At 38.9% G+C, this 19,624-nt stretch overlaps 2 protein-coding genes across 4 annotated transcripts in view; both read right to left on the bottom strand.

Moving 5' to 3' along the window:
• Positions 1-6,995, bottom strand: part of myo3b (myosin IIIB) — a 55,146-nt gene extending 48,151 nt beyond the window's left edge. The window contains exons 1-8 of the mRNA XM_022741376.1: positions 6,851-6,995; positions 5,488-5,494; positions 5,079-5,262; positions 4,469-4,489; positions 3,661-3,795; positions 1,462-1,566; positions 1,089-1,188; positions 311-387 (exon numbers count right to left, since the gene is read on the bottom strand). Coding sequence (XP_022597097.1) covers positions 311-387; positions 1,089-1,188; positions 1,462-1,566; positions 3,661-3,795; positions 4,469-4,489; positions 5,079-5,262; positions 5,488-5,494; positions 6,851-6,995 — 774 coding nt within the window. The remainder of the gene's footprint in view (positions 1-310; positions 388-1,088; positions 1,189-1,461; positions 1,567-3,660; positions 3,796-4,468; positions 4,490-5,078; positions 5,263-5,487; positions 5,495-6,850) is intronic.
• A 5,265-nt stretch (positions 6,996-12,260) lies between these two features.
• Positions 12,261-19,624, bottom strand: part of ubr3 (ubiquitin protein ligase E3 component n-recognin 3 (putative)) — a 42,985-nt gene continuing 35,621 nt past the window's right edge. For all 3 annotated transcript variants that reach the window (XM_022740409.1, XM_022740410.1, XM_022740412.1), the window contains exons 35-39: positions 16,312-16,437; positions 15,972-16,151; positions 15,008-15,217; positions 14,730-14,869; positions 12,261-14,236 (exon numbers count right to left, since the gene is read on the bottom strand). In XM_022740409.1, the coding sequence (XP_022596130.1) occupies positions 14,119-14,236; positions 14,730-14,869; positions 15,008-15,217; positions 15,972-16,151; positions 16,312-16,437 (774 nt within the window). In that variant the 3' untranslated portion in view covers positions 12,261-14,118. The remainder of the gene's footprint in view (positions 14,237-14,729; positions 14,870-15,007; positions 15,218-15,971; positions 16,152-16,311; positions 16,438-19,624) is intronic.

Below are 19,624 nucleotides of genomic sequence, written 5' to 3'. Positions count from 1 at the left end.
CCCTCCATACCGGCCCAATCACTGCACCTCATTTCTGCCAAAGAGTAAGCCATGGGGCCACAGACTCCCAGCTATTAACCTTGAGGCGACCTCAAGAGCTGTGCCTGTGGCAGGGAATACACAATGACACAGGGGAGAGCCACACAGAAATAACTGAGGCTCTCTCCCTCCATTTTTCTCTCTTTGTAGCACATTAAGACATACTTTGCTCATTTAAAATGTTCCATTAGGCTCTGAAACATGTGTGCTATTTTACTGCTGCATTGTAAGAGATGAACATGTGTATGTTAACTGAAGCATAGACTCTGACCTCAGGAGCCATCCAAAATGGAGTACCGACTGATGTGTTCCTCCGCAATCGTGCACTGGTCAGTTGAGCTGAAACACCTAAAAATAGATAAATAAATACAATAAATTACTAACAGTCAGTCATCATTTATAATAATTAAGATTTAGATATTAGTATGCTTATCAGTACAAATTTCCTAAGACAAAAATAGAATAAAATAAAATTAATAAGAATAAAAAGAATTTACATCAGACACTAAATGTTTGAATTAATCAATAAATCCTGGCATATAATTTAGTATGGCAACCTGCCAAGCAGTAATAATAATGGGCTATAATCATTTCAAATTATGTAGGACAGATTTTTATCAGCATGAGTCCACTTCATCTCCATGACACAGAGGACATAAACATGCCTGGGGGTGACTCAAAGTCATTTGCCATAACAGTTTTCTTTTGATATGCAAAGGATCAAATAATGCAATTTAAATGAGCAATAATAGCCTTGGGTTAAGGCTACGGTCCATGAAATAAAAAGATGTTATGGTGAGCAAGGGACTAAAGTGAGGAGCACATTCAATGATTTATCCTGTGCTCATGTTCCCCTTCACAAACAATGTTGCAGGGATGTGCTGCTGACACTTCCCATAGATCAGTCAAATATCAAAAAATGACTCATTTATCTAACAATACACTTCAGAGAAAAGATCAAGCTGACAGGTGATTCTCAGACGCTGATGCATTTCTCTCTTTCTAGCAATCCATGAACTGACTAAACTGCCTCTTTCAGAAACCATTACCAAAGTCAACCAGTTTGACTCCTCCCTCGGTTGTCAGGAGGATGTTGTTGCCTTTGACGTCACGATGGATAATCCGGTTGTTGTGCAAATGCTGGAGACCCTTTTAAGTTAGAGGACAGAAAGCACAAGGTGCTAAGCATGAATCACGGTCACATTATTAGACATTTGTCATTAGTATACATTAGAATATGATGCATTAAAAGTTGAGCAGTACAAACTACATAAAAGAACTCCCACTGCTGTTAAGAAAAAGACAATTATTACCGTCTGCCACACTTTCCCTGCTGAAAATAAATCCTCAGCACACTCTCTGATGCATGTTTGCATCCCACCTCCTGCCTAACATTAGCAGCTTTGCAGCGGGCCATCTTACCAAGAGGGCACTGTATAAGATGTATGAGATAACAGGCTCCTGCAGACGCTGGCCTCGCATGAGCAAGCCTTTGATGAGTTCTGTGACAGAGCCGCCATTGCACAGCTGTGGGGGAGACAGAGAAACTCCAGTGACTCGTCCATCTTTCACCACTCTAGATTATGATTCATGGGGAGAGCTGGCAGCTTGATAGCATCAACATTCACGTTTGGGTTGGGTTGCTGTGGCAAACTGAGGCATATTTCGATACTACATATATGTTAAAAAGGGTTTAATTTAAAGCAACCAAACTTTCAGAGTTTTAAATATTTTTGGGCTCATAGACGCAAAAATGCAGTATTCTGACTTGAGTGAAAAGTATTTTAAAAGTACCCTGTGAAATCACGTAAACAAGCACAGCACAGTTATGTTACATTCAGTGTTTCTCACAAAATCCAATTGTATGTATTCGTCAGCCGCAATAACGTGTAAATGCTTTTTCTTCTTCATAAGACAATTGCAAAGCTGATGTTTTTGAGTATTTTGAAACCTGGACTGTTTACGTCCACACACATAAGCTAGCAGTCTTCCTCCGTCCCGCCATTTGCTAGCACATTGCTAAATTTCTTGCTGCATTATTCCTAGGTGTCACGTAGCTCCCTGTAGACACGGCTAGTTTCATTTAGCATTACTTTGACTAAACTGAAGTGCAGACCTAGCTATTAAATACAGACACGCCAAAACCTGAGGGAAACTATCCATAAAACATTAGCTAATTCCAGTTGGTCGCGTTTGATGGTCGCGCACGTGCATGAGGTACAAACAAACAAAACAGAGACACACTTGTCACACACATTACTCCATACTCCATACAAGCCAAATAAGATTGAATTGTCATTTTGTTTCCCCTCTGTCATTCAGCCTTAATTTGTGTTCATGTTAATAATTACTCCTTTCGTTTTTTCCCTAACCAATCCAATACCTAGCAAATAACGTATCCGTCCCATCAACATCCAGCGTTGCCAATTTAGCGACTTTGTCACTAGCTCGCCTACTTTCCAGAGTTAGCAGTCCTGCACCACGAGCGACAGGCCAAAGATCCTCTATACTGTCGGGACAGGTACACTGTGGACTGAGAGGCGGAGCAGCTCATTCAGTCATAGCAGCTGACATAGAAATGAATGAGCTGCGCATGTGCAAATTGTAGAAGAAATAAAGGTGTTCTCTTGCTTCCAACTTTCTTTCTGAGTGATCATTTTACAAGTGAATATAGCTGAAATTACAGTACAGACTGTGTTTATCTAAGCCGCAGCTTGGAAATGGTTTGGAAGTGAGTGCTGGTTAACATAACATGTAGTCTAATGTAGTGGTTCTCAAACTTTTTCACATCAAGGACCCCTAAACTTCCACAAATTTGACCACAGACCCCCATTTAATAAGATTTTGTCCCATGGTCCCCCATCTGATATGATCTTAGCTTTTATAATAGAAAGTGTTGGAGACTAAAATAGTCATATATTTTGTTATTGTGTGACTTATGGATGAAATTAGAATTCAAATAAATTATTCCCTTTATGCTGGGCCCCCCCCCCATTCCACTTTGAGAACCACTGGTCTAATGGGCTGCATTTCAGTCACAGTTTTATACTTGTTCCATTGTCTGACAACAGAAACATGAAAATATGTAAATGAGAACATCTTTTGGAAATTCGGCTGTATTGAAATACTGCATAGTGCTGAGTACGAAGAGTAGGAGAGAAGCAAACAGGTAAAGGTTTCAAAACGGCTGAGACTAGGCAGAAGGTAAAGACGACACAATGATGTCATGAATATCATCCATGCCCGTCACAAATTTTCTGTTATTTTTCATTAATGTATCGAGCTCGCTATGTCAGAGGATGATGCCCCCATCGTTAATCTCACCTACTGAATTCCAATTTGTCAATTGTTACTCTAAATATGGAAAACAGCTGTAAATGGGCACATCACCAGAGTTGTCTGACTAGCTGAACAGTGAGAGGACAGGAACCAGGTTCTACTTGTGGTCAAAAACTTCACAGGGTACCTTTAAAAAAAATAATTTGACATTTTGAGAAATGCGCTTAACTGATTTCTTTCAAGAGTAAGGTTAGAGTCAGCAGTTGGTTATCTTAGTCTACCTGGGGCTAGCCTGCCTCACTACAAAGCATAAGGAATAAAAAAACATTATGAAGAGCTCACCTCCAGTACCAGCCACAGCTGTCCGCCCGATAAGTTGTCTGACTTGTAGAACATGCCGTAAAACTTAACCACATTAGGGTGGTTGGACAGGGACCTCAATATGTTGTATTCTGCCTCTATCTCCTCATCCACATCCTTTAAACAGCAAAACAAGCAAAATTGGAATACAGAATTACAACGTAGTTAGCTGTGCAAATGCGAAGAGAAAAAGTGATATGTTACGAAAAGCTTGTGTTTTATTTTAAAACACAGCAGAAAATAAGTTAACTATAATTAGACTCCTAAAGATAGGCTTATAAACTCTAACAAAAGGAAGGGATGGGCCTGGGTGCTAAACTATTTCTAGAAGCACTTTTCTATCAAAGTAAATCTCAGAGGGGGAGAAGAGCTACAGTTAGAGAGGCTGAATTTCTCTTCCTGGATGTCTGAGTGTCAGCAGTCTAATCAGGGAGAGGGATGGGAGAGGAGGCCGCTTCATCTTCATGGACATCAGGGGAGCATCATGGCGGATAGCGCTGCCAGGATGGGGATTGTTCCATTGACACAATCACAGGCACGCCTCAGACCAAGTCTCACCAGCACAATATGGTGCCAATGCAGAGTCTGCAGCGTCCTTATCACCCAGACAAATGAACAGATATACAGAGAGGATGCAGCCAATGCAAGAGCTACACTTTCTGGAAAGGGTGTGTTAGACTTAACATGACAGGGAATAAATGAAAAGGGGAGGCGTTGATATACATCACTGGTGCGAGTACAAGTACAACTGCATCAAGATGGAGAAGAAGAAAAAGTACTGGCAACTTACTCTGTTTGAATGGCTTGAATGCTGAGACAAGTCATAGAGTTATAAAGAAAAACACAAAGATTTTAGTCTTTGGCCCTTTTTTCCTTCTGTCACAATATTAAAAGTTCTTGTAGTCATGAAAAAAGGGTTAAAGTGAACAGTTTGGTGCACTCCCTCTCCAACACCAAGAATAAATAAGCTGTAAGGGTTAGGATGACTGGATAAAAACAGGAGGGGAAGAAAACTCAGCCATCATTTTAGTTGTTGTGACTGTGCAAGTGTCTGGATGCTCTGATAGATTATATTAACTTCAAAGTACTACTATAGATTAACACACTATATGAAGAAGCCCTAGCTGGTTCTATATCGTCCATTCAGTCAGCTTCTCTCCCGCTACAGTTAGGGTTAGTTCATGTGATGGTTATTATGCTGTTGAACAGAGCGTAAGATGAAACAGCTACACAACTACAGTATATTTCTGCATGTAGATCAGCTAGCCTTAACAGATACTGTATCTAAACCTGTAATAGTTTATACAGCCAACAGGCAACTGAAAGTAGATGGCATGCAGTGGTCACAGTGGGTTTAAATTCTGCAGTTTCTGCAGTAAACAAGCTTTTATCTGACTTACATTGATCGGGTCCAGCACTTTCACTGCTGCCTGACTTCCATCTTTCTTGTTTGTCACTCTGTAGACTTTGCCATACGTTCCCTTACCGATGGTCTCCACTATATCCCAGTTCCCTGATGGATCGCCCAGGCTCTCCAGGCCAATCATGCTGGACTTGTAGGGATACAGTCCATACAGTGACCTTCTGGAAGATAAACACAATCCAAGATCAACAATGTTTTCAGATCTCAGGCCATGACAAAATTAAACAAAAAAAACATTACCCATTGCTTATAATTGTGATTATCAGGTTTATATAAACTAAGGCAAATGTTAATCCTCTTTCTCATACTTAATACTTTGTCCAACAACAAGAAATCTTCTTGTGAATAAAGAGTCAATCCTCACAATAAACCAGACAGACTTTTACACTCTCGCTGCAAGACAGAAAAACACATTGTCTTACAGTTAAAACCACAGGGAAGCGGGTAATTAAAATGTATGAACTGTGCACAGAGGTACATTTGCTCCCAAAGGCCTTCTCGTTCAGCTCAGTGAAACGACTATATCCGCCAAGGGAGACACTTAACAGGTTTACAGCAGGAGAAATCAAAGCAAAAACAAAGCAGACAGCTGTAGGTGGAGATGACAGTACTCTACTTACATGGCAAGTGTTATTTTCTTCTGACTCATCGAGGCTGTGAAAAAATACGACTAAGGAGTCTCTAGTGATCATAATATAACAACACCAATAGCAACAGCAAATGCTTCCTTAAGAGGAATGGCAACAAGTGGCATTTCACACACAGACACTGAATTAGCCCTCTCCACAGGGACCTTGTCACTTCCCACTAAGAAGTGCAATCTCCTCGAGAGATCAATCGGATTGGACAGAGATTATCTTGAGTGCCTTCCTGGATGAGCAGTGACTCGGCACCAAACCTCCACACAAACGGTGTACGCAAAGTGTTTTATAAAATGTCTTCAGCCTGTGACACGGTCATAAAGACTAACGATCAACAGCGATGCAAAAGGCCGACATAAATCATCCTTTAAGTCTACAAGTGATGTTTCTGTGACCAAATACAACATGTAAGACCAATGATGCAAAGCATTAAGTGTCAAAACAGCTGAAATAGACTAACATGATGGATTAGGAGATGATATTGCCATGGTGGGTTACATGCATCCCTATTTTTGGAAATTACACATATTCCAGATAAACATGATGGAGAGGAATGTTTGTGTACAGTCACACGACTGCTCCACTTGTCTTAAACGTGTTATGCATCACAGAGGTTGTATGACCCTGAAAGAGGGAAGAGGAGGAGAACAGGAGATTGATATGATAAACGTTGAATGATCTTTCACTCTCAGGAGATGTGGCCACTCACATGTGAGGACAGATTTATGGATTGTTGCGCACACAGGCTGATATCAGATGGATATATAACTATTCTGTGGAGACGCTCAAACGTGCAGCACAGAGATACAACTGATATCCTTCAACGTGTCCTTCAAGGAGCAGCATGTGATAGCACTAGCCAAACGCCTTTTGTAATTGTACATTCTTATATCACACATTTAAATACTATTATGCAAAGTCAAATCACTAACATAACAAGTCCGGTTTCATCTTCAGTCTAATAATCCATCATTGATTGTTCTGAAGTTAATCTCCCATTTTAAACTGCCCATGAATAATGCATCGCGTCTGCCGTATTAATCAACAAGGTCCAGACCTGTTTACTTGCCAGTTATAACTGTTGTTCTGCTTTGTAACATGTGTCTACACAGTGCATTGAACACATCACTAGTCACCTGTTGCTGAGGCAGCTTCACCAACTTTAGTAACAGATGGCTCATATTCCTCTCCGGCAGCTTTTTGTCTCTAATGACCGGCGGCAGCACCAGATACCTGCTGTCCAACACCAACATTTCCCGGCAACTTATAATAAGTCAGATATGCAGGTGCAGGACATATGAGGGTGAGGATTGTTTCAAGTGACATAGAGTTAAATGCATCTTAGTGGTTAATGTCTATTATTACAACTATCTCGTTCTGCAAGAGCTTCCAAAAAAAAGTACTTTCAAGGAAAAAGTACAACCTGAGCTTAAGATCAGATTGTACAACACCAGAGCATTTTTTAGGCTGCCACAGCACAAATAACCTGAGCTACAGTTTCACCATCAATCATCAAAAAAACAAAACAATTACCTCAAATACTTAAGAGTAACAGTCTGCAACCATGCAACCATATACAAATAACTACTGTGGTCATTTACTCAACTGCATCTATTCAATATTCAAACTAGTGTTCAAAGATCAATAAAGCTCAAATCATAAAGCCATAAATCATCTTACATACCTGTTTCTATGAAAGTGTTTCTTTCTCTCCCTCGCACCAAAATGCACCAGACAAATTCTCGCTAATCTATGGAGATTAATAATTCACTAGTAATCTGCAACCTGATCTGCAGCAGTGTTAAATATTCAATTGGCAGATGTATCCACTCATAATGGTGGCTGATATGAAGCATCTCAGGTTGCACACAGGTTACCAGGAAGCTCATGATGGTTGCTAGGTCACATGATTTCTGCCTGTCTCCCCTCTGAACATAATGTTCGTCACACATTCAGCTGTTGCTACTTCATCTGACGACTTCTGACATCTTAGTCTGTTGAATGACAGTCACAATAATGGAAGAAGCACCTCTGCACCTGCTGTAGGAGTTGGCACATTGTGGCAAAAGGATTAAGTTGAGGACAATCCGTCTAAAAAGTCAAATATATGCCCAGAACTGTGCAGGGAATTCAACTGTCATTGTACTCATTGATCTGGCTTTTTTTTTTTTTTTTAACAAGATATCTACATCTACATAACAGAACATAAATGCTGAGTGACAGTGACTTAAAACAAGACTTTCTTCCACCTGAAAAACAACAGCCCTGGATGTTCCTGTTGCCATGAGTTCAAAGCCCCAGGGAGCTAATACAGTGTAAGATAGTCACACCAGCTGGAAAGAGCTTCAATATCTACAGAACTTGCTCCAAGAAGTGCTCAGATTTTCATACATGTTTTAAAACAAAGGTTCCTAATTTTTTTTCTATTCCTAAGGGAAGCTAAAAAAAAATTAAAGCCTTCCCATCCCAACCCCCTATTTGGCATATGAATAATTTATTTTGACAATAGTGTGGAAACTACTAACCAAAGGAGTCAAGTTTAATTCAATTGAAATAGAAGTATCAAGAACAGACTGCATGTTTATTTTCATGCATGTACACAAATTTAGGTTTATACAGTCAGGCTTTTATCTAATCTTGGTTATAATCTGTAGACACGTGCAACCTGTGAAGATTCCCACATAGACATGGTATCATTTTAAGGGGTCAAATCCAAAGATGGTTGGGAACCAATGAAGTGCAGAGCAAGATAGGTGTCTGCCATTTTTCTCGACTTAGGTTTAGCTGATTTGTTTTGCTAACATGGTAGCCTTGCTAGCATCACAGCATTCAAATCAGATTCATTCAGCTTTAGTTGCTCTCTGTCCCACCCCAGTTTGGGACCCACTGTTTTAATGTAACAGACGATATAAAACTAAGCAGATGTTGGGCAGAATATTTGTTTTCTTATTGTTGCAAAACAAAGACGAAACCCAAATGCTGCTCTTTTAAATGGTCAGGAGATACACAAGTACTGCTTTAGAACAGGACACCGCTGGTCCTAGACGGCAATACTCAGGTTACCCTTTGTTTACCAAGGTCTGTCAGCATACCTGAAAAGGGGACACTGGAGCTGGTGTTCAAAATGCTTCTCAGTTGTTCTCTGTGGCTCTGTCAAGTTTTTTTTTTTTTTTTTTTTTTAATCCGTCATCAAACTGCACATAAAAATTGTATAAAACCTGAGATATTTTTATGGCTATGTGTCACTTTGTGATAAGACTAAATACATATACTTCTTGAGCTAAATAATATGCCGCCAGCATTTGCATTTACACCGCGAGTACATAACGTCAAGGTTCAGAAATGGTTGGAAGTGGTAAAAGCTTTAGATGATGTGACCAGCTGCAGCACAGGGATGGTCTTTGTCACCAGAAACAGTGCAAAGTAAAAGTGAGTAATCTAATTTTCTGCTTCCATCAAACTCGCACAATCCCACCCTCTCTGGTAAAGCCTTTTGGGAACTCCACTTGGTAAACCCTTTGGTAAGTCTGTGGAGAGAAAAAAAACTCTGAACTATAATCCCTTTTAAGGGGATATGAAGAGGCTTTGCAGTAAACCTCAAGTAGCCACGAGTCAGGCCTAAGGCCCTGTGCCCTTGTTGTCACCCTGGATGACCAAAGGCTCTCACGACCAGAAACAAACTCATTTTTCAAACACTAATTCTTTTGATCTGAGGAGTGCAACTGCACCAATAATAATCAAACTCATTAACAAAAAGGCAAAACCATCATCTAAGACATCTATGTCAAAACCCGAACCACAGCTATAAAGTCTAATCACAAATATGACAGCTGTTGCAGCAGCAACTGAGATGTGATGCAGTGCAATACTGTGGAGTGCAAGGCCTCTGTTTGTGTAAATACAACTAATAAAGGTTAAAGTTGATTTAGCTCAACCTGAGTCATATTCTAAGAATTGGATTGCATGTATTTCACCAAACTGTTCATTCTGACAGAAATGAGAAGTATGACTGTTATTATAGCTGTTTCAGTATTTTATGATTGATTTGACTCAGTTTTTATGAGAGTTTCAAACCACAAAACTTTCAATTTTCTTCTGCCATTTCAAATGCATGGCAGAAGTGGTAAGAGTAGTAAGAAAGCAATTTCCTTCCTCCTTTGTAATGTATGAACTATCTGTAACAGTAGCATACAGAAATGTTAAATAAAACTTTGTGGTTGATACGAAACAGGATAACTACTTAGTCAGACTCAAGACTTTATTATCTATATTTATGATAACACAGCATATACAATAAATAAAAACAGTTTTAAAGAGGTCGTTTTAACTCTGAATCATTTCATATACTGACCTCTGCATAAAATACACATTTTTCTCTCTTTTCTGTTTGTGTCATCTTGACAAAATGACCACTGCAGACTGGTGATAGTCAGTTACTGCTTGACAGCATATTTTGATCATAACCATATTTTTCTGGTTGCAGCTGTTATTAAAATTTACTGATTAACATATATAATGTTTTGATTCCTACTGTGTGGTGTATTAACTGTTTGGATACAGGTGTTTACATTTTGTGTACAAGATGAGATTTTGAGACCAAAATTAGGGGAAAAACACTTTGCATTAAGAGTCCTGCAAATTGAAACTGTAAATAATGTGCTTTTATAAATGTCATCTGCTCCCAGCAATCACCTACAAAAATGATATCTTATTGCAGCTTTTGTAGAACTATGGGACACAACAGGAAGGTTATTTTTTTATGTTGTTATAAAAAAAAATATGTCCTCTTCTAAAACCTGTTATATGCTCAACCAATAACCTCTTAGGTCTGTCACTGGTAAAGCTCCTGTATTTGTGTGATTTGGATGTATTCTCACCTTTTTATACATTTCTTCTCTTTCCTGTACAGTCTTAAATGTGAATTTACTGATGTGCCACAAAAGGTAATTGCCAAAAAAAAACAGGTATACTGCCAATTAATATCACTGTATGAAGAATATTTCACAATTAAAATAATTAAGACTAATGTCGCCAGAATTTAAAAAATAAAAATCCTGACAGTGAAGGCCTGTGTGTTTCTGCACACATAAAGATGAGGAAACATGAGTCCTACCTTGTCTTTGCTGCCTCCGTATTTCCATCTCTAAATTCTGCAAAACAGGGGAAACTGTTTAAGACATCAACTGATTATTGCACAGTCTTGTATCCATCTCTTGAGATATGGGTGAACACAGCCAACGCTGGAGACAGTATTACACAAATCTTAACTGTATTGGCTTTAACTAATTATTCTGTACGTGCAGCTTACCGTCCATAGCAACATGTCCGAACTGATTTCCCCGTTTACTCAGTGGAGGACTTTTAATTATTAACAGTATAGACACCTGAGCATGTGGTCCTGCAGGCCGGAAGCTGTTAACTGGCCAATAACGCTTTACACAACCATCAATGGTGTATTCATGCCCCGGGAAGCAGCAGTTTACCAACCTGCACAGGGAGGAGATGAGGAAACGTCCAGCGATGCTCGCCGCAGCACCGCAGCTCTCAGCGTGAAACTTGTCGCACAATCTCGGTGATTTCACCCGGATCAAATTCCTCCGCCGGTCCATATGAGAACGCTTTTCTTTTGGTCGAATTGGCAGAAAACAGGGGCTTTTGTGTGGCCATTGGTCATTACCCAGAGGGCCTCTCTTGTTTATGAAATTTCAACCCAATTACCCAGAAAGTGCTCAGTCACATGGCAGTGCAATTTCTCCCAGAGTAGGGGCCAACAAAGGACAGTGGACTATTTCATAATCTTGAACAGCATTTTAAAGAAATTACTTTTTATGATCCTTCGTCTGTTAACTGGCAAACACTGATATTTCCATGGTCTCAGGATTGGTTATCTGGTGTAACAGGCTAGTGGCATTTTGAAAATATGCTGCAACTTTTTACACAAGCTGTATTCTTGTGTATAGTCACATTATTCGTTCAAAAGGTCACAGGATATGTCTATGGAGGGTGTCTCCCTCTTTATATTTGAGCTTCAGTGAACTGAGACCCCTGGTGAGCAGTTTGAGGTAGATGTCTGTATCCTAGCAGCCACATTTGGCCACTTTAAAAGGCCATTATATAAAGTAATATTTGAGCTTTATGGAGCTGAATCAATAGTATCATGAAATCCTCTTTCCTCTTGTCCATCTAATACTCATGTCATTCGGGTTTCTTGGAAATTACATTAATTATACCTGCTAAAAATGACTCCTAATGGTTGTGTAGATATAAAATTGTAGTATTATCTACTTTTCCGATACCAGAGGAAGGTAAATGTGAAGGTTATCGACTTCTCTTTTGCAAAAGCAGCAAAGACATTGAGTGTAATTATCTTGAGAGGAGACTTTGACAGAACCAATACAGAAGTACTGCTCCAACGTGGTGAACATAATAGTAGACTGGATGATCTATTCTCAATGACAATTAACAGACGGACTGAGTAACTCTGGCAAAAGAAAAAATAATGACACAAATCAGTGTGTTTATATTTTATTCACATATGTTACATTTTGCATTAAATGTCCAAGTCACACTTTCTGGTCAAACTCAGAAAGTTTGAGTCAGCACCTACAGTAATATACTGTATTCTCTCTTCATTCATACAGGAGAACACACAAGAGCTTTCAGTTACAATTTACACCCATTACTCATTGGCTATTTGGTTGCGGTCATTTACAAAGTGGGTACTGCAAAATAACAAAGAGAGGAGAAACTCAGTAAACAGAAAAGCAGCATGCATGAATTCAAGAGGAAGTTTTTCAAGTGTTAGCTTGTTCCTTAAAGATTTCTTGACGCAGCACGACGTGGCCCAGCATTTCAAAACCAGACATCAGGGATATCAGCGATATGCTGTTTATCACTGGGAAAAATTAACATTAATCTTGCAGGCACGGCTGGATAAATTTCCTCTCTTTCAGAAAAAAAAAAAAAGACGATAACCAGAAAATTAAGTAGCTAAGACACTTAAACAATGGTGGCTTAAAGGATGTCATGCACAGTGTATAACAGATACTCAAGTTTGATAATCTTGTAATGTTGGAATGCAACTATAAATCACAACTAGATGACGCGTGAGTAAGGGATAGTCACCACAATATATGTTCTGTACTGCAGTTATGACTCAACAATCAAAAGCAATAAGGAAAAAATAATAATTCTGACAGCACAATAAGATGAAGAGTATTGGCATTTTTTTTTTCTCAAAAGCAACTTACATTTCATTGGGTTTCATATCTTGAGAGAATACTTGGACAGAACCGATATAATATTTCAGCTCTCATGTGGCGTTCAGCTTTGCCAGTGCAGCAAGACACCAAATCTGTGCAATGACACTCCTTTAAAATTATGCTACTTAAATTCTGTGTGTTTGACGTCAGGTTTTTTTTTGTGGAGCAGCTACAGTGAATCTTAGACCAGCTGTAATTTCAGCTGTCTTAGAGTTGGCATTTGAGTTTCTTCTTCAGAGCCAACCAGAAACAAAAAGCGCAGATAGGGCAGGACTACAAGAACTGTAGTGAGCATAATGAGGTGACCGCATACCTCCTTAAACATTAAAGTGAGTTTGAGTCAACATTCCCAGCCATCTACTGTAAACTCAAAGCACAACCTTAGAAAAAAAAAAAAAAATCTTCACAAAAGTTAAAATTACTTACTTGAACAATGAGCAGCAGCATTTATTTAAATATCTAAAACGTATTTTAAACAGCAAAAACAAAAAAAAATTCCTGAGGATGGATTGCAACTAGACCCATAAAAAGAGCCTTTGCTTGTTTGCAAAAAAACTCTAGTGTGTTGATGGGTGGACTTGTCCTGCCTACCATCACATGTCAGCAGACAATGAGTGCACATTGCAATAACATTGCTACACTCATCAGGATTTGAAACTCATGCCAGCACAGCAGAGCACATTTTGATAAATAAAAGGGATATGCATTGTTATCATCATAAATGGTGCAAAAAAGTAATCAAACTTTGCAGGGACATTCAGCACTTGATATATATTTTTTGACCCAAATGAATATGACAGGCTTCAAAAGCCTGTTCCAAACCAATTTAAATTCTGGGCAAAGTTGTGCTTTTTATTTTGATCTTACCGAATTCTGTTTTTCCCTGTTGAAAACCACACAATAATTCACTTAAACACACACACGTGTTAATCTTTAGGCATGATTGTACACCAAACTTCACATAAACCAAGGCTGTGGCAGCAAAACCCTCACCGGATGTTTTTATTTATCACGTTAAGAGTTCCCAAATATTTTTGATCGAGGCAGACACATAAGCCAGAAAAAAATATCTTCTCCGTCACGGGTAGCTGTTTTCAGTGGACTTTGGAAGATCTTAGAGTCCATTATAGTGAGGTCCCCAACGCTTATTGATGTGATCAAAGGTGTGTGAAACCCACTGTTGCTCCAACACTCGATACCTCTCTTCACATAAGAAGAGAGGTTTGCCGCGGCTGGAGAAAGGCCAAAGGGGAAAACAAGAGTGAGAGCTGTGTTTTTCACTGCAGCAACAGGTATTTCAAAAAAGCTGTGTCCCAAATTCATATGACTTGCTAAGAGGGTTTTGAGTGTGTTGTGTGCTGTGCACTTGAAAACTTAAATGTACTCAAAAATGCTTTATTTTAAAGTGTGTTGTTGCACGTCATTGTCCAACAATGCACTGCACAAAGAAAACTGGGAAAAGTTCAAACAAAATATAAATTTAGCAATTTCGCTTCATGTTTGTGAAGCTTAAATGATAGTGATTGTCAGCACACATACTGCATCTGTTTTCAAAGTACATTGATTTCTTGTATGTTCCCTGCAAAAACCATTTGCTCAACTGTGTTTGAGTACGTACGTGTATAATGGAATTGGGGCTGAGCATAAGAGTAGTAAAATGTTTTAACTGAATAAAGCTCACTGCACAATATTGTGTCATCCAGGCCTGCATGTGATGTATCGTACCGTAAATCGCGGTCCTCCTCTCCATGGGCATCGAGGTAAACAGAACCCCACAGGCAGAAACGATGTCCACGGATGATGATAATGACTGAGGCATTTATCAGTAGAAAGATGCCTGTAGCTGCGCCACAATGTTGGGAGTGCTACAAATGACAAGCATCAAATAAGCGTTGCAAAAACTGACCATAACACTGTCAAAAAGCTGTAATCAGGGTGTGCGTGTAAAGTCAGTAATTTACATATACAGTCATAACAATATGGCTAATAACAATAAAACTTACCAAAACACATTCACAGATACCCTGCTGCTTGCAACACACGCCTTTCAGACAGACGAAGGCGCCACAAACAAGGCAGAGTGCAGGGTCTTTTGGCACCTTTTTGCAGGCAGTGCAGGCCTTCCTATGATAGTACTGGAAGATGATATTGTAGTTGTCAGGTAGCTGCAGAAGGCGAGGGGCTGCCCACTGAGGATCCTGGACAAGCAAGGTCTTCAGAGGAGAAGAAAGACACATTCAGGCCACAGCTTTATTGTGCGCTACAAATTTTATCCTGACACTCTTCCCTGCTCCTCCCTCAACTCTCAGGCTCTTGATCATAAAACACACCAGCTTTAGTCTTCAAGAAAAATTATTTAACAAAAACCCTGAAATATATAATTGACTGTGCTTCCTTGTTTTTACTTTTTTAAATAAGCAAAAGGGGGGAAACCTGACTTCTTGTAAGCCCACACTGAATAAATCTACCTAGATCTCATGACTTTTTCATTCAGCTATGTAATAGATAATGCTGTATGTTAATGATTCAATATAAATTTACATGCAAGACACTCCTAGATTTCACCAAATGATGTGTAACATCCAAGATTACTACAGTGCTGAATGATGAGGGTATAAGACACATGGTTAGTAGTGCAGTCACTCTCCTCAGAGACAGTCAGACAGCAACAGCTATGGACCTTGTCAATCAAGGTTGGAGCTAAATTCAAAGTGTCGATAGCAGTTTGGTTATATAAATCATTCACAGGACGTCAAGTTCAAAATATGTGCTTTGCATTTTCATGCTGGTGTGAGAGTGAAAGTCCAAGGCCATTAAAAAAAACTCAACTTCTCATTTGACGATATGTTGATATTTTCTGGACAGTTAATCAATTGTTTTTTTTGTTTGTTTTTTTTTTAAGAATCTTAAATTTTGAATGATGACTATATATAGAGTTTGTATATTGACTGAAATTCACAAACGTACCAATGATTGTTCAGCCTGCATCTGAGAGAGCCCTGTAACCTCAGCACACCACTGTGTCACCAAGTCAAAGGCGCTGACTGCCCACTCCAGACATGAGGCACTGTGCACGGTGTTGGAAGGCTGAGGGGCCGAGGGTAAGAGCCCCAAACACACAGCCAAGGACGAGAACTCCTCCTCTCCCTGAGAACACACAAAGAAGAAAAGAGAGCTGGTGAGTTCATACATCACATTCACAGGATGTTAAACTCACTCATGTCTAACCTCATATAAGTGAGATGTGACCATTTTTGCCACAAGGGTACACAGCTAAATGTCGAATGACATTTATTTTATAACATACCAAGCAGCCAGTTAGGTTGTCTCCATAGAGGTGATGCTGCAGGAGGCAGGAGAGGCGAAGGAAGGGCAGGCAGAACTGCTGAAGGCTAAACTCAATAGACTGTGGGGACCACACACTGGAGCTCAGCTGGAGAGGGAAACAACAGCAACACTTGATCAATAAACAGCCAACAGCTCGCTGATAATACTGTGATGTATATCTCCCCTGGAGATTAGCTGAGATATTAGACCACTGTCTCTCAGGGTAATGGCCAACTTATTGTTTAACAGAAAATGAAAAAGAGCAGAAGAAAAAAAAAAAGGTTAGGGAATGTACTTTCATAAATCTAATTTAGAAATTTATTAATTGTTAGTTTGTCAGATTCAGTCCTTAATAAAGTGGCTGCATCATTGCTTACAGGTTCATAATGTTTATGTATTAAAAAAGCAAATAAATCATTAATTAAATCATTGTAATAAGTAATTTGATTTTATTTATTTTTTCATTACAACACGATGAGAGAGGCAATAAATGAAGGCAGTAATTGGCCTAATTAAATGCACGAAGCATAATAAAATGGGGTTACGAAACCTCTGTCCTTTAAAATAAGATTTTTTTTTTCAAAGAGAATAGAAAAGGAGATGGCGTAATCGGTCAATGAAGGGTCTTTTGCACTTGATGGTTAAAGAGGGATGACTCCTTTTTTGAAATTCTGCTGTTTAGTTTGTGTGTACTGAAACTTGTCACAGTGACCAGGATGTTGGAGCTGTCAGGAACCCTTTGCTGTTCAAAGAAAACAAATGGCACTCTTTGTTCTTTTCAGTACCAATCTTGCATATCTTTCAGATTGTATTTTCCACCTGAAATGATCTGCTAATTATCCTGCACACTGTTCAGTCAGACTCTCTATGCAGAACTGAGGAACCAAATATATTGCGCCGCTGTGAATACCTGCCAACCGCCTCAACTAGCATTTTTTTTTTTTTTTTTTTTATGCGAGGAATCTTTTTTAATTCAATGTAATACATCCTCACAGTGTCACCATTTTCTTCCTTTGTAAACACTTTAGCTGCGTGGTGAAGATGCTGTACAACCTGCAGTTCACCCAGGCTCTGCTGCACTGTCAAACAAGTTCAGCCCAGAGGAAAGGCAGGCCTGGAGCACATCTGGAGCACTTAAGAAGGTAAAAAGGAACTCACATTACAGTAATGACAGGCTTGTGCTAATTTTATACCTACTCTGTATTTTCATTATACTAGTATAATAGGCCTTTTTTTCCTTTCCTTCTTATCCCTCGATCTACAATGCTCGGAGGCTTTAATGTTTTAAATGGGACAACTGAGGTTGTGACCTCTCTGATAGTGATGTAATTTAATTTGTAAGTTCATTACTTAAGTTGTTTGTTCTCCATTTCTGGGTTGGTACTTATTGCTATTTGATTTTCTAGCTGATTTGTTGGTGTTTTTACTTTGCTTCAATGGGCCTTTGTAGTCCATGCATGTCTGTGTAAAACTGCTCCATAGCACTACTAGAGGTCTAAAACTAAATCAGGATACTTTTAAATTGAAATTGGTCCAAAAAAAGATGTTCATAGTATAAAGATAATGACCCAGCACTTTCTGCAAACATAAAACCTATAAGTGTTTCTGAATGCTGTTTACTATTTTTTTGCCCTTAGTGCAGTTTCAGTCCTACCAGGGATGTATTTTCAAAGCATGTCAAAAGGTCCTCTGGTATCCTGGCAGCTTGTGAACAGTTGTTTCTTATGATTTGTTCCATAAGAACCAAAATTCCCACAACCACAGTAAATCATTGTATATAAGTATTGAGATTAATTAAGCCCCTTTCCGATTTCATTTATGTGTCTTTCCACAGTCGACCGTCTCGATCTTCATTATCTGGAAGTGTGATTGCTTGAGAGTGTTGCATAATTGGCAATCTATCTTCAGTCTATTAAATCCTGTATTAGGGAGTGGCTGGCTTGAATGTCAAAAAGAAAATAACGGAAACCTTCCCTTTTGGGTGTTTTCCATCCATAATGGAGTCCTGGATCAGTATCTTCTACTACCTGTCATGAACAGTAGGAGCAGGAATTCACAAGCCGCCATTAAGATGGATTTTCAAATTGTCATTGATAAAAACATCCTATTTGGGTAGAACTCCATTGTAATTAAATAGAGGTTGTTAAAAAAGGGTACAGTCTGAGCAAAGATCAGAGCCTAGAGGAAGGAAATCCATGGACTTGAAATTCCTTCCCTATAAATCTATGACAAACGACAGCAGGCGAGATACGACTGCTGTTTTAATATTTCTACCACCTTCAGCTTGATAAATGCTCGCAGCCTTTATAAAATACTAGCCAAACCATTAGAATTTTTATCAGAAACACATTCAGTAACGTCTCTACACTTATCAGATGTTATCTGTAATGGAAAGAATTACTGTCCTCTGCTTATTTCTGGCATAAGTCTTTGTATTCTACAGTGAACTAGGACGAGACACGTGAATAATTCTGATCTGAAATTATCCACCAATCAGCCACACACAACTTAAAACAGGTGACTTGTTTTTAATGTTGTGGCTTATAGTTGAATTTTTTATACTTAAAAGCCATGAGAGGAAATAATAACTAAAAAATAACTAATAAGGTTCAGAATGAAATCTTCTTTTATTTATTATTTTTTACATTGATCAGCCACTAGATTCAGTTAGATTATTTTAATTATTTTTTTTTTAAGTAACAAATCTACACATGACTTTCAGGACAAAGATACCTACTTGGCTTTTGCCAACTTAGACTGTTTGGAGCCTCATATTTGTGATGGCTTTGTTGGTTGGAGTTTATGTTTATGCCTTTTTTTGCAGGTGTACAGTTTTTCTTGCTTGTCCTATCAACAGATGATATTTATAGTTGATGAGTTTTTATTTTTATAGCCAGCTAAAAGTACTTTTGTTAAATGTTCTCCTCTCGTTTCACCTAAAAGTGGAACTAAATAAATTGAAGCTTATGTCTGTCGACCTACAGAAGACTAGACTATATTAAAGGAAAAATTTTGGCCATTTAATGTTTGATTTCATGTCATCAATATTATGAAATTCTGCTTTTTGATTTTCTGCTAACAGAACGCTGCAAATGGCTGAGAAGTCTTTTGAAGCGGCTCCTCAGTCATGTTTATCAGTGACCTCTCTAAAGGACAGGAGCGTCTACAAGGTGAACACTGAAGAAAACATCAATGGTGAGACACTAAGATGACTGTTTAAGGACTGTTTAAGGACTTCAGATCATAATTGCCTACGGGAGGTCTCTCTCTCTCTTGCTCTCTTTCCTCAACCT

This window comes from Seriola dumerili, unplaced genomic scaffold, assembly GCF_002260705.1.
Source record: "Seriola dumerili isolate Sdu_G_001 unplaced genomic scaffold, Sdu_1.0 BDQW01000052.1, whole genome shotgun sequence".
Lineage (NCBI taxonomy): Eukaryota > Metazoa > Chordata > Actinopteri > Carangiformes > Carangidae > Seriola > Seriola dumerili.
Note: the sequence above shows the minus strand (reverse complement) of the source record. Positions and strands in the feature narration are given on the sequence as shown.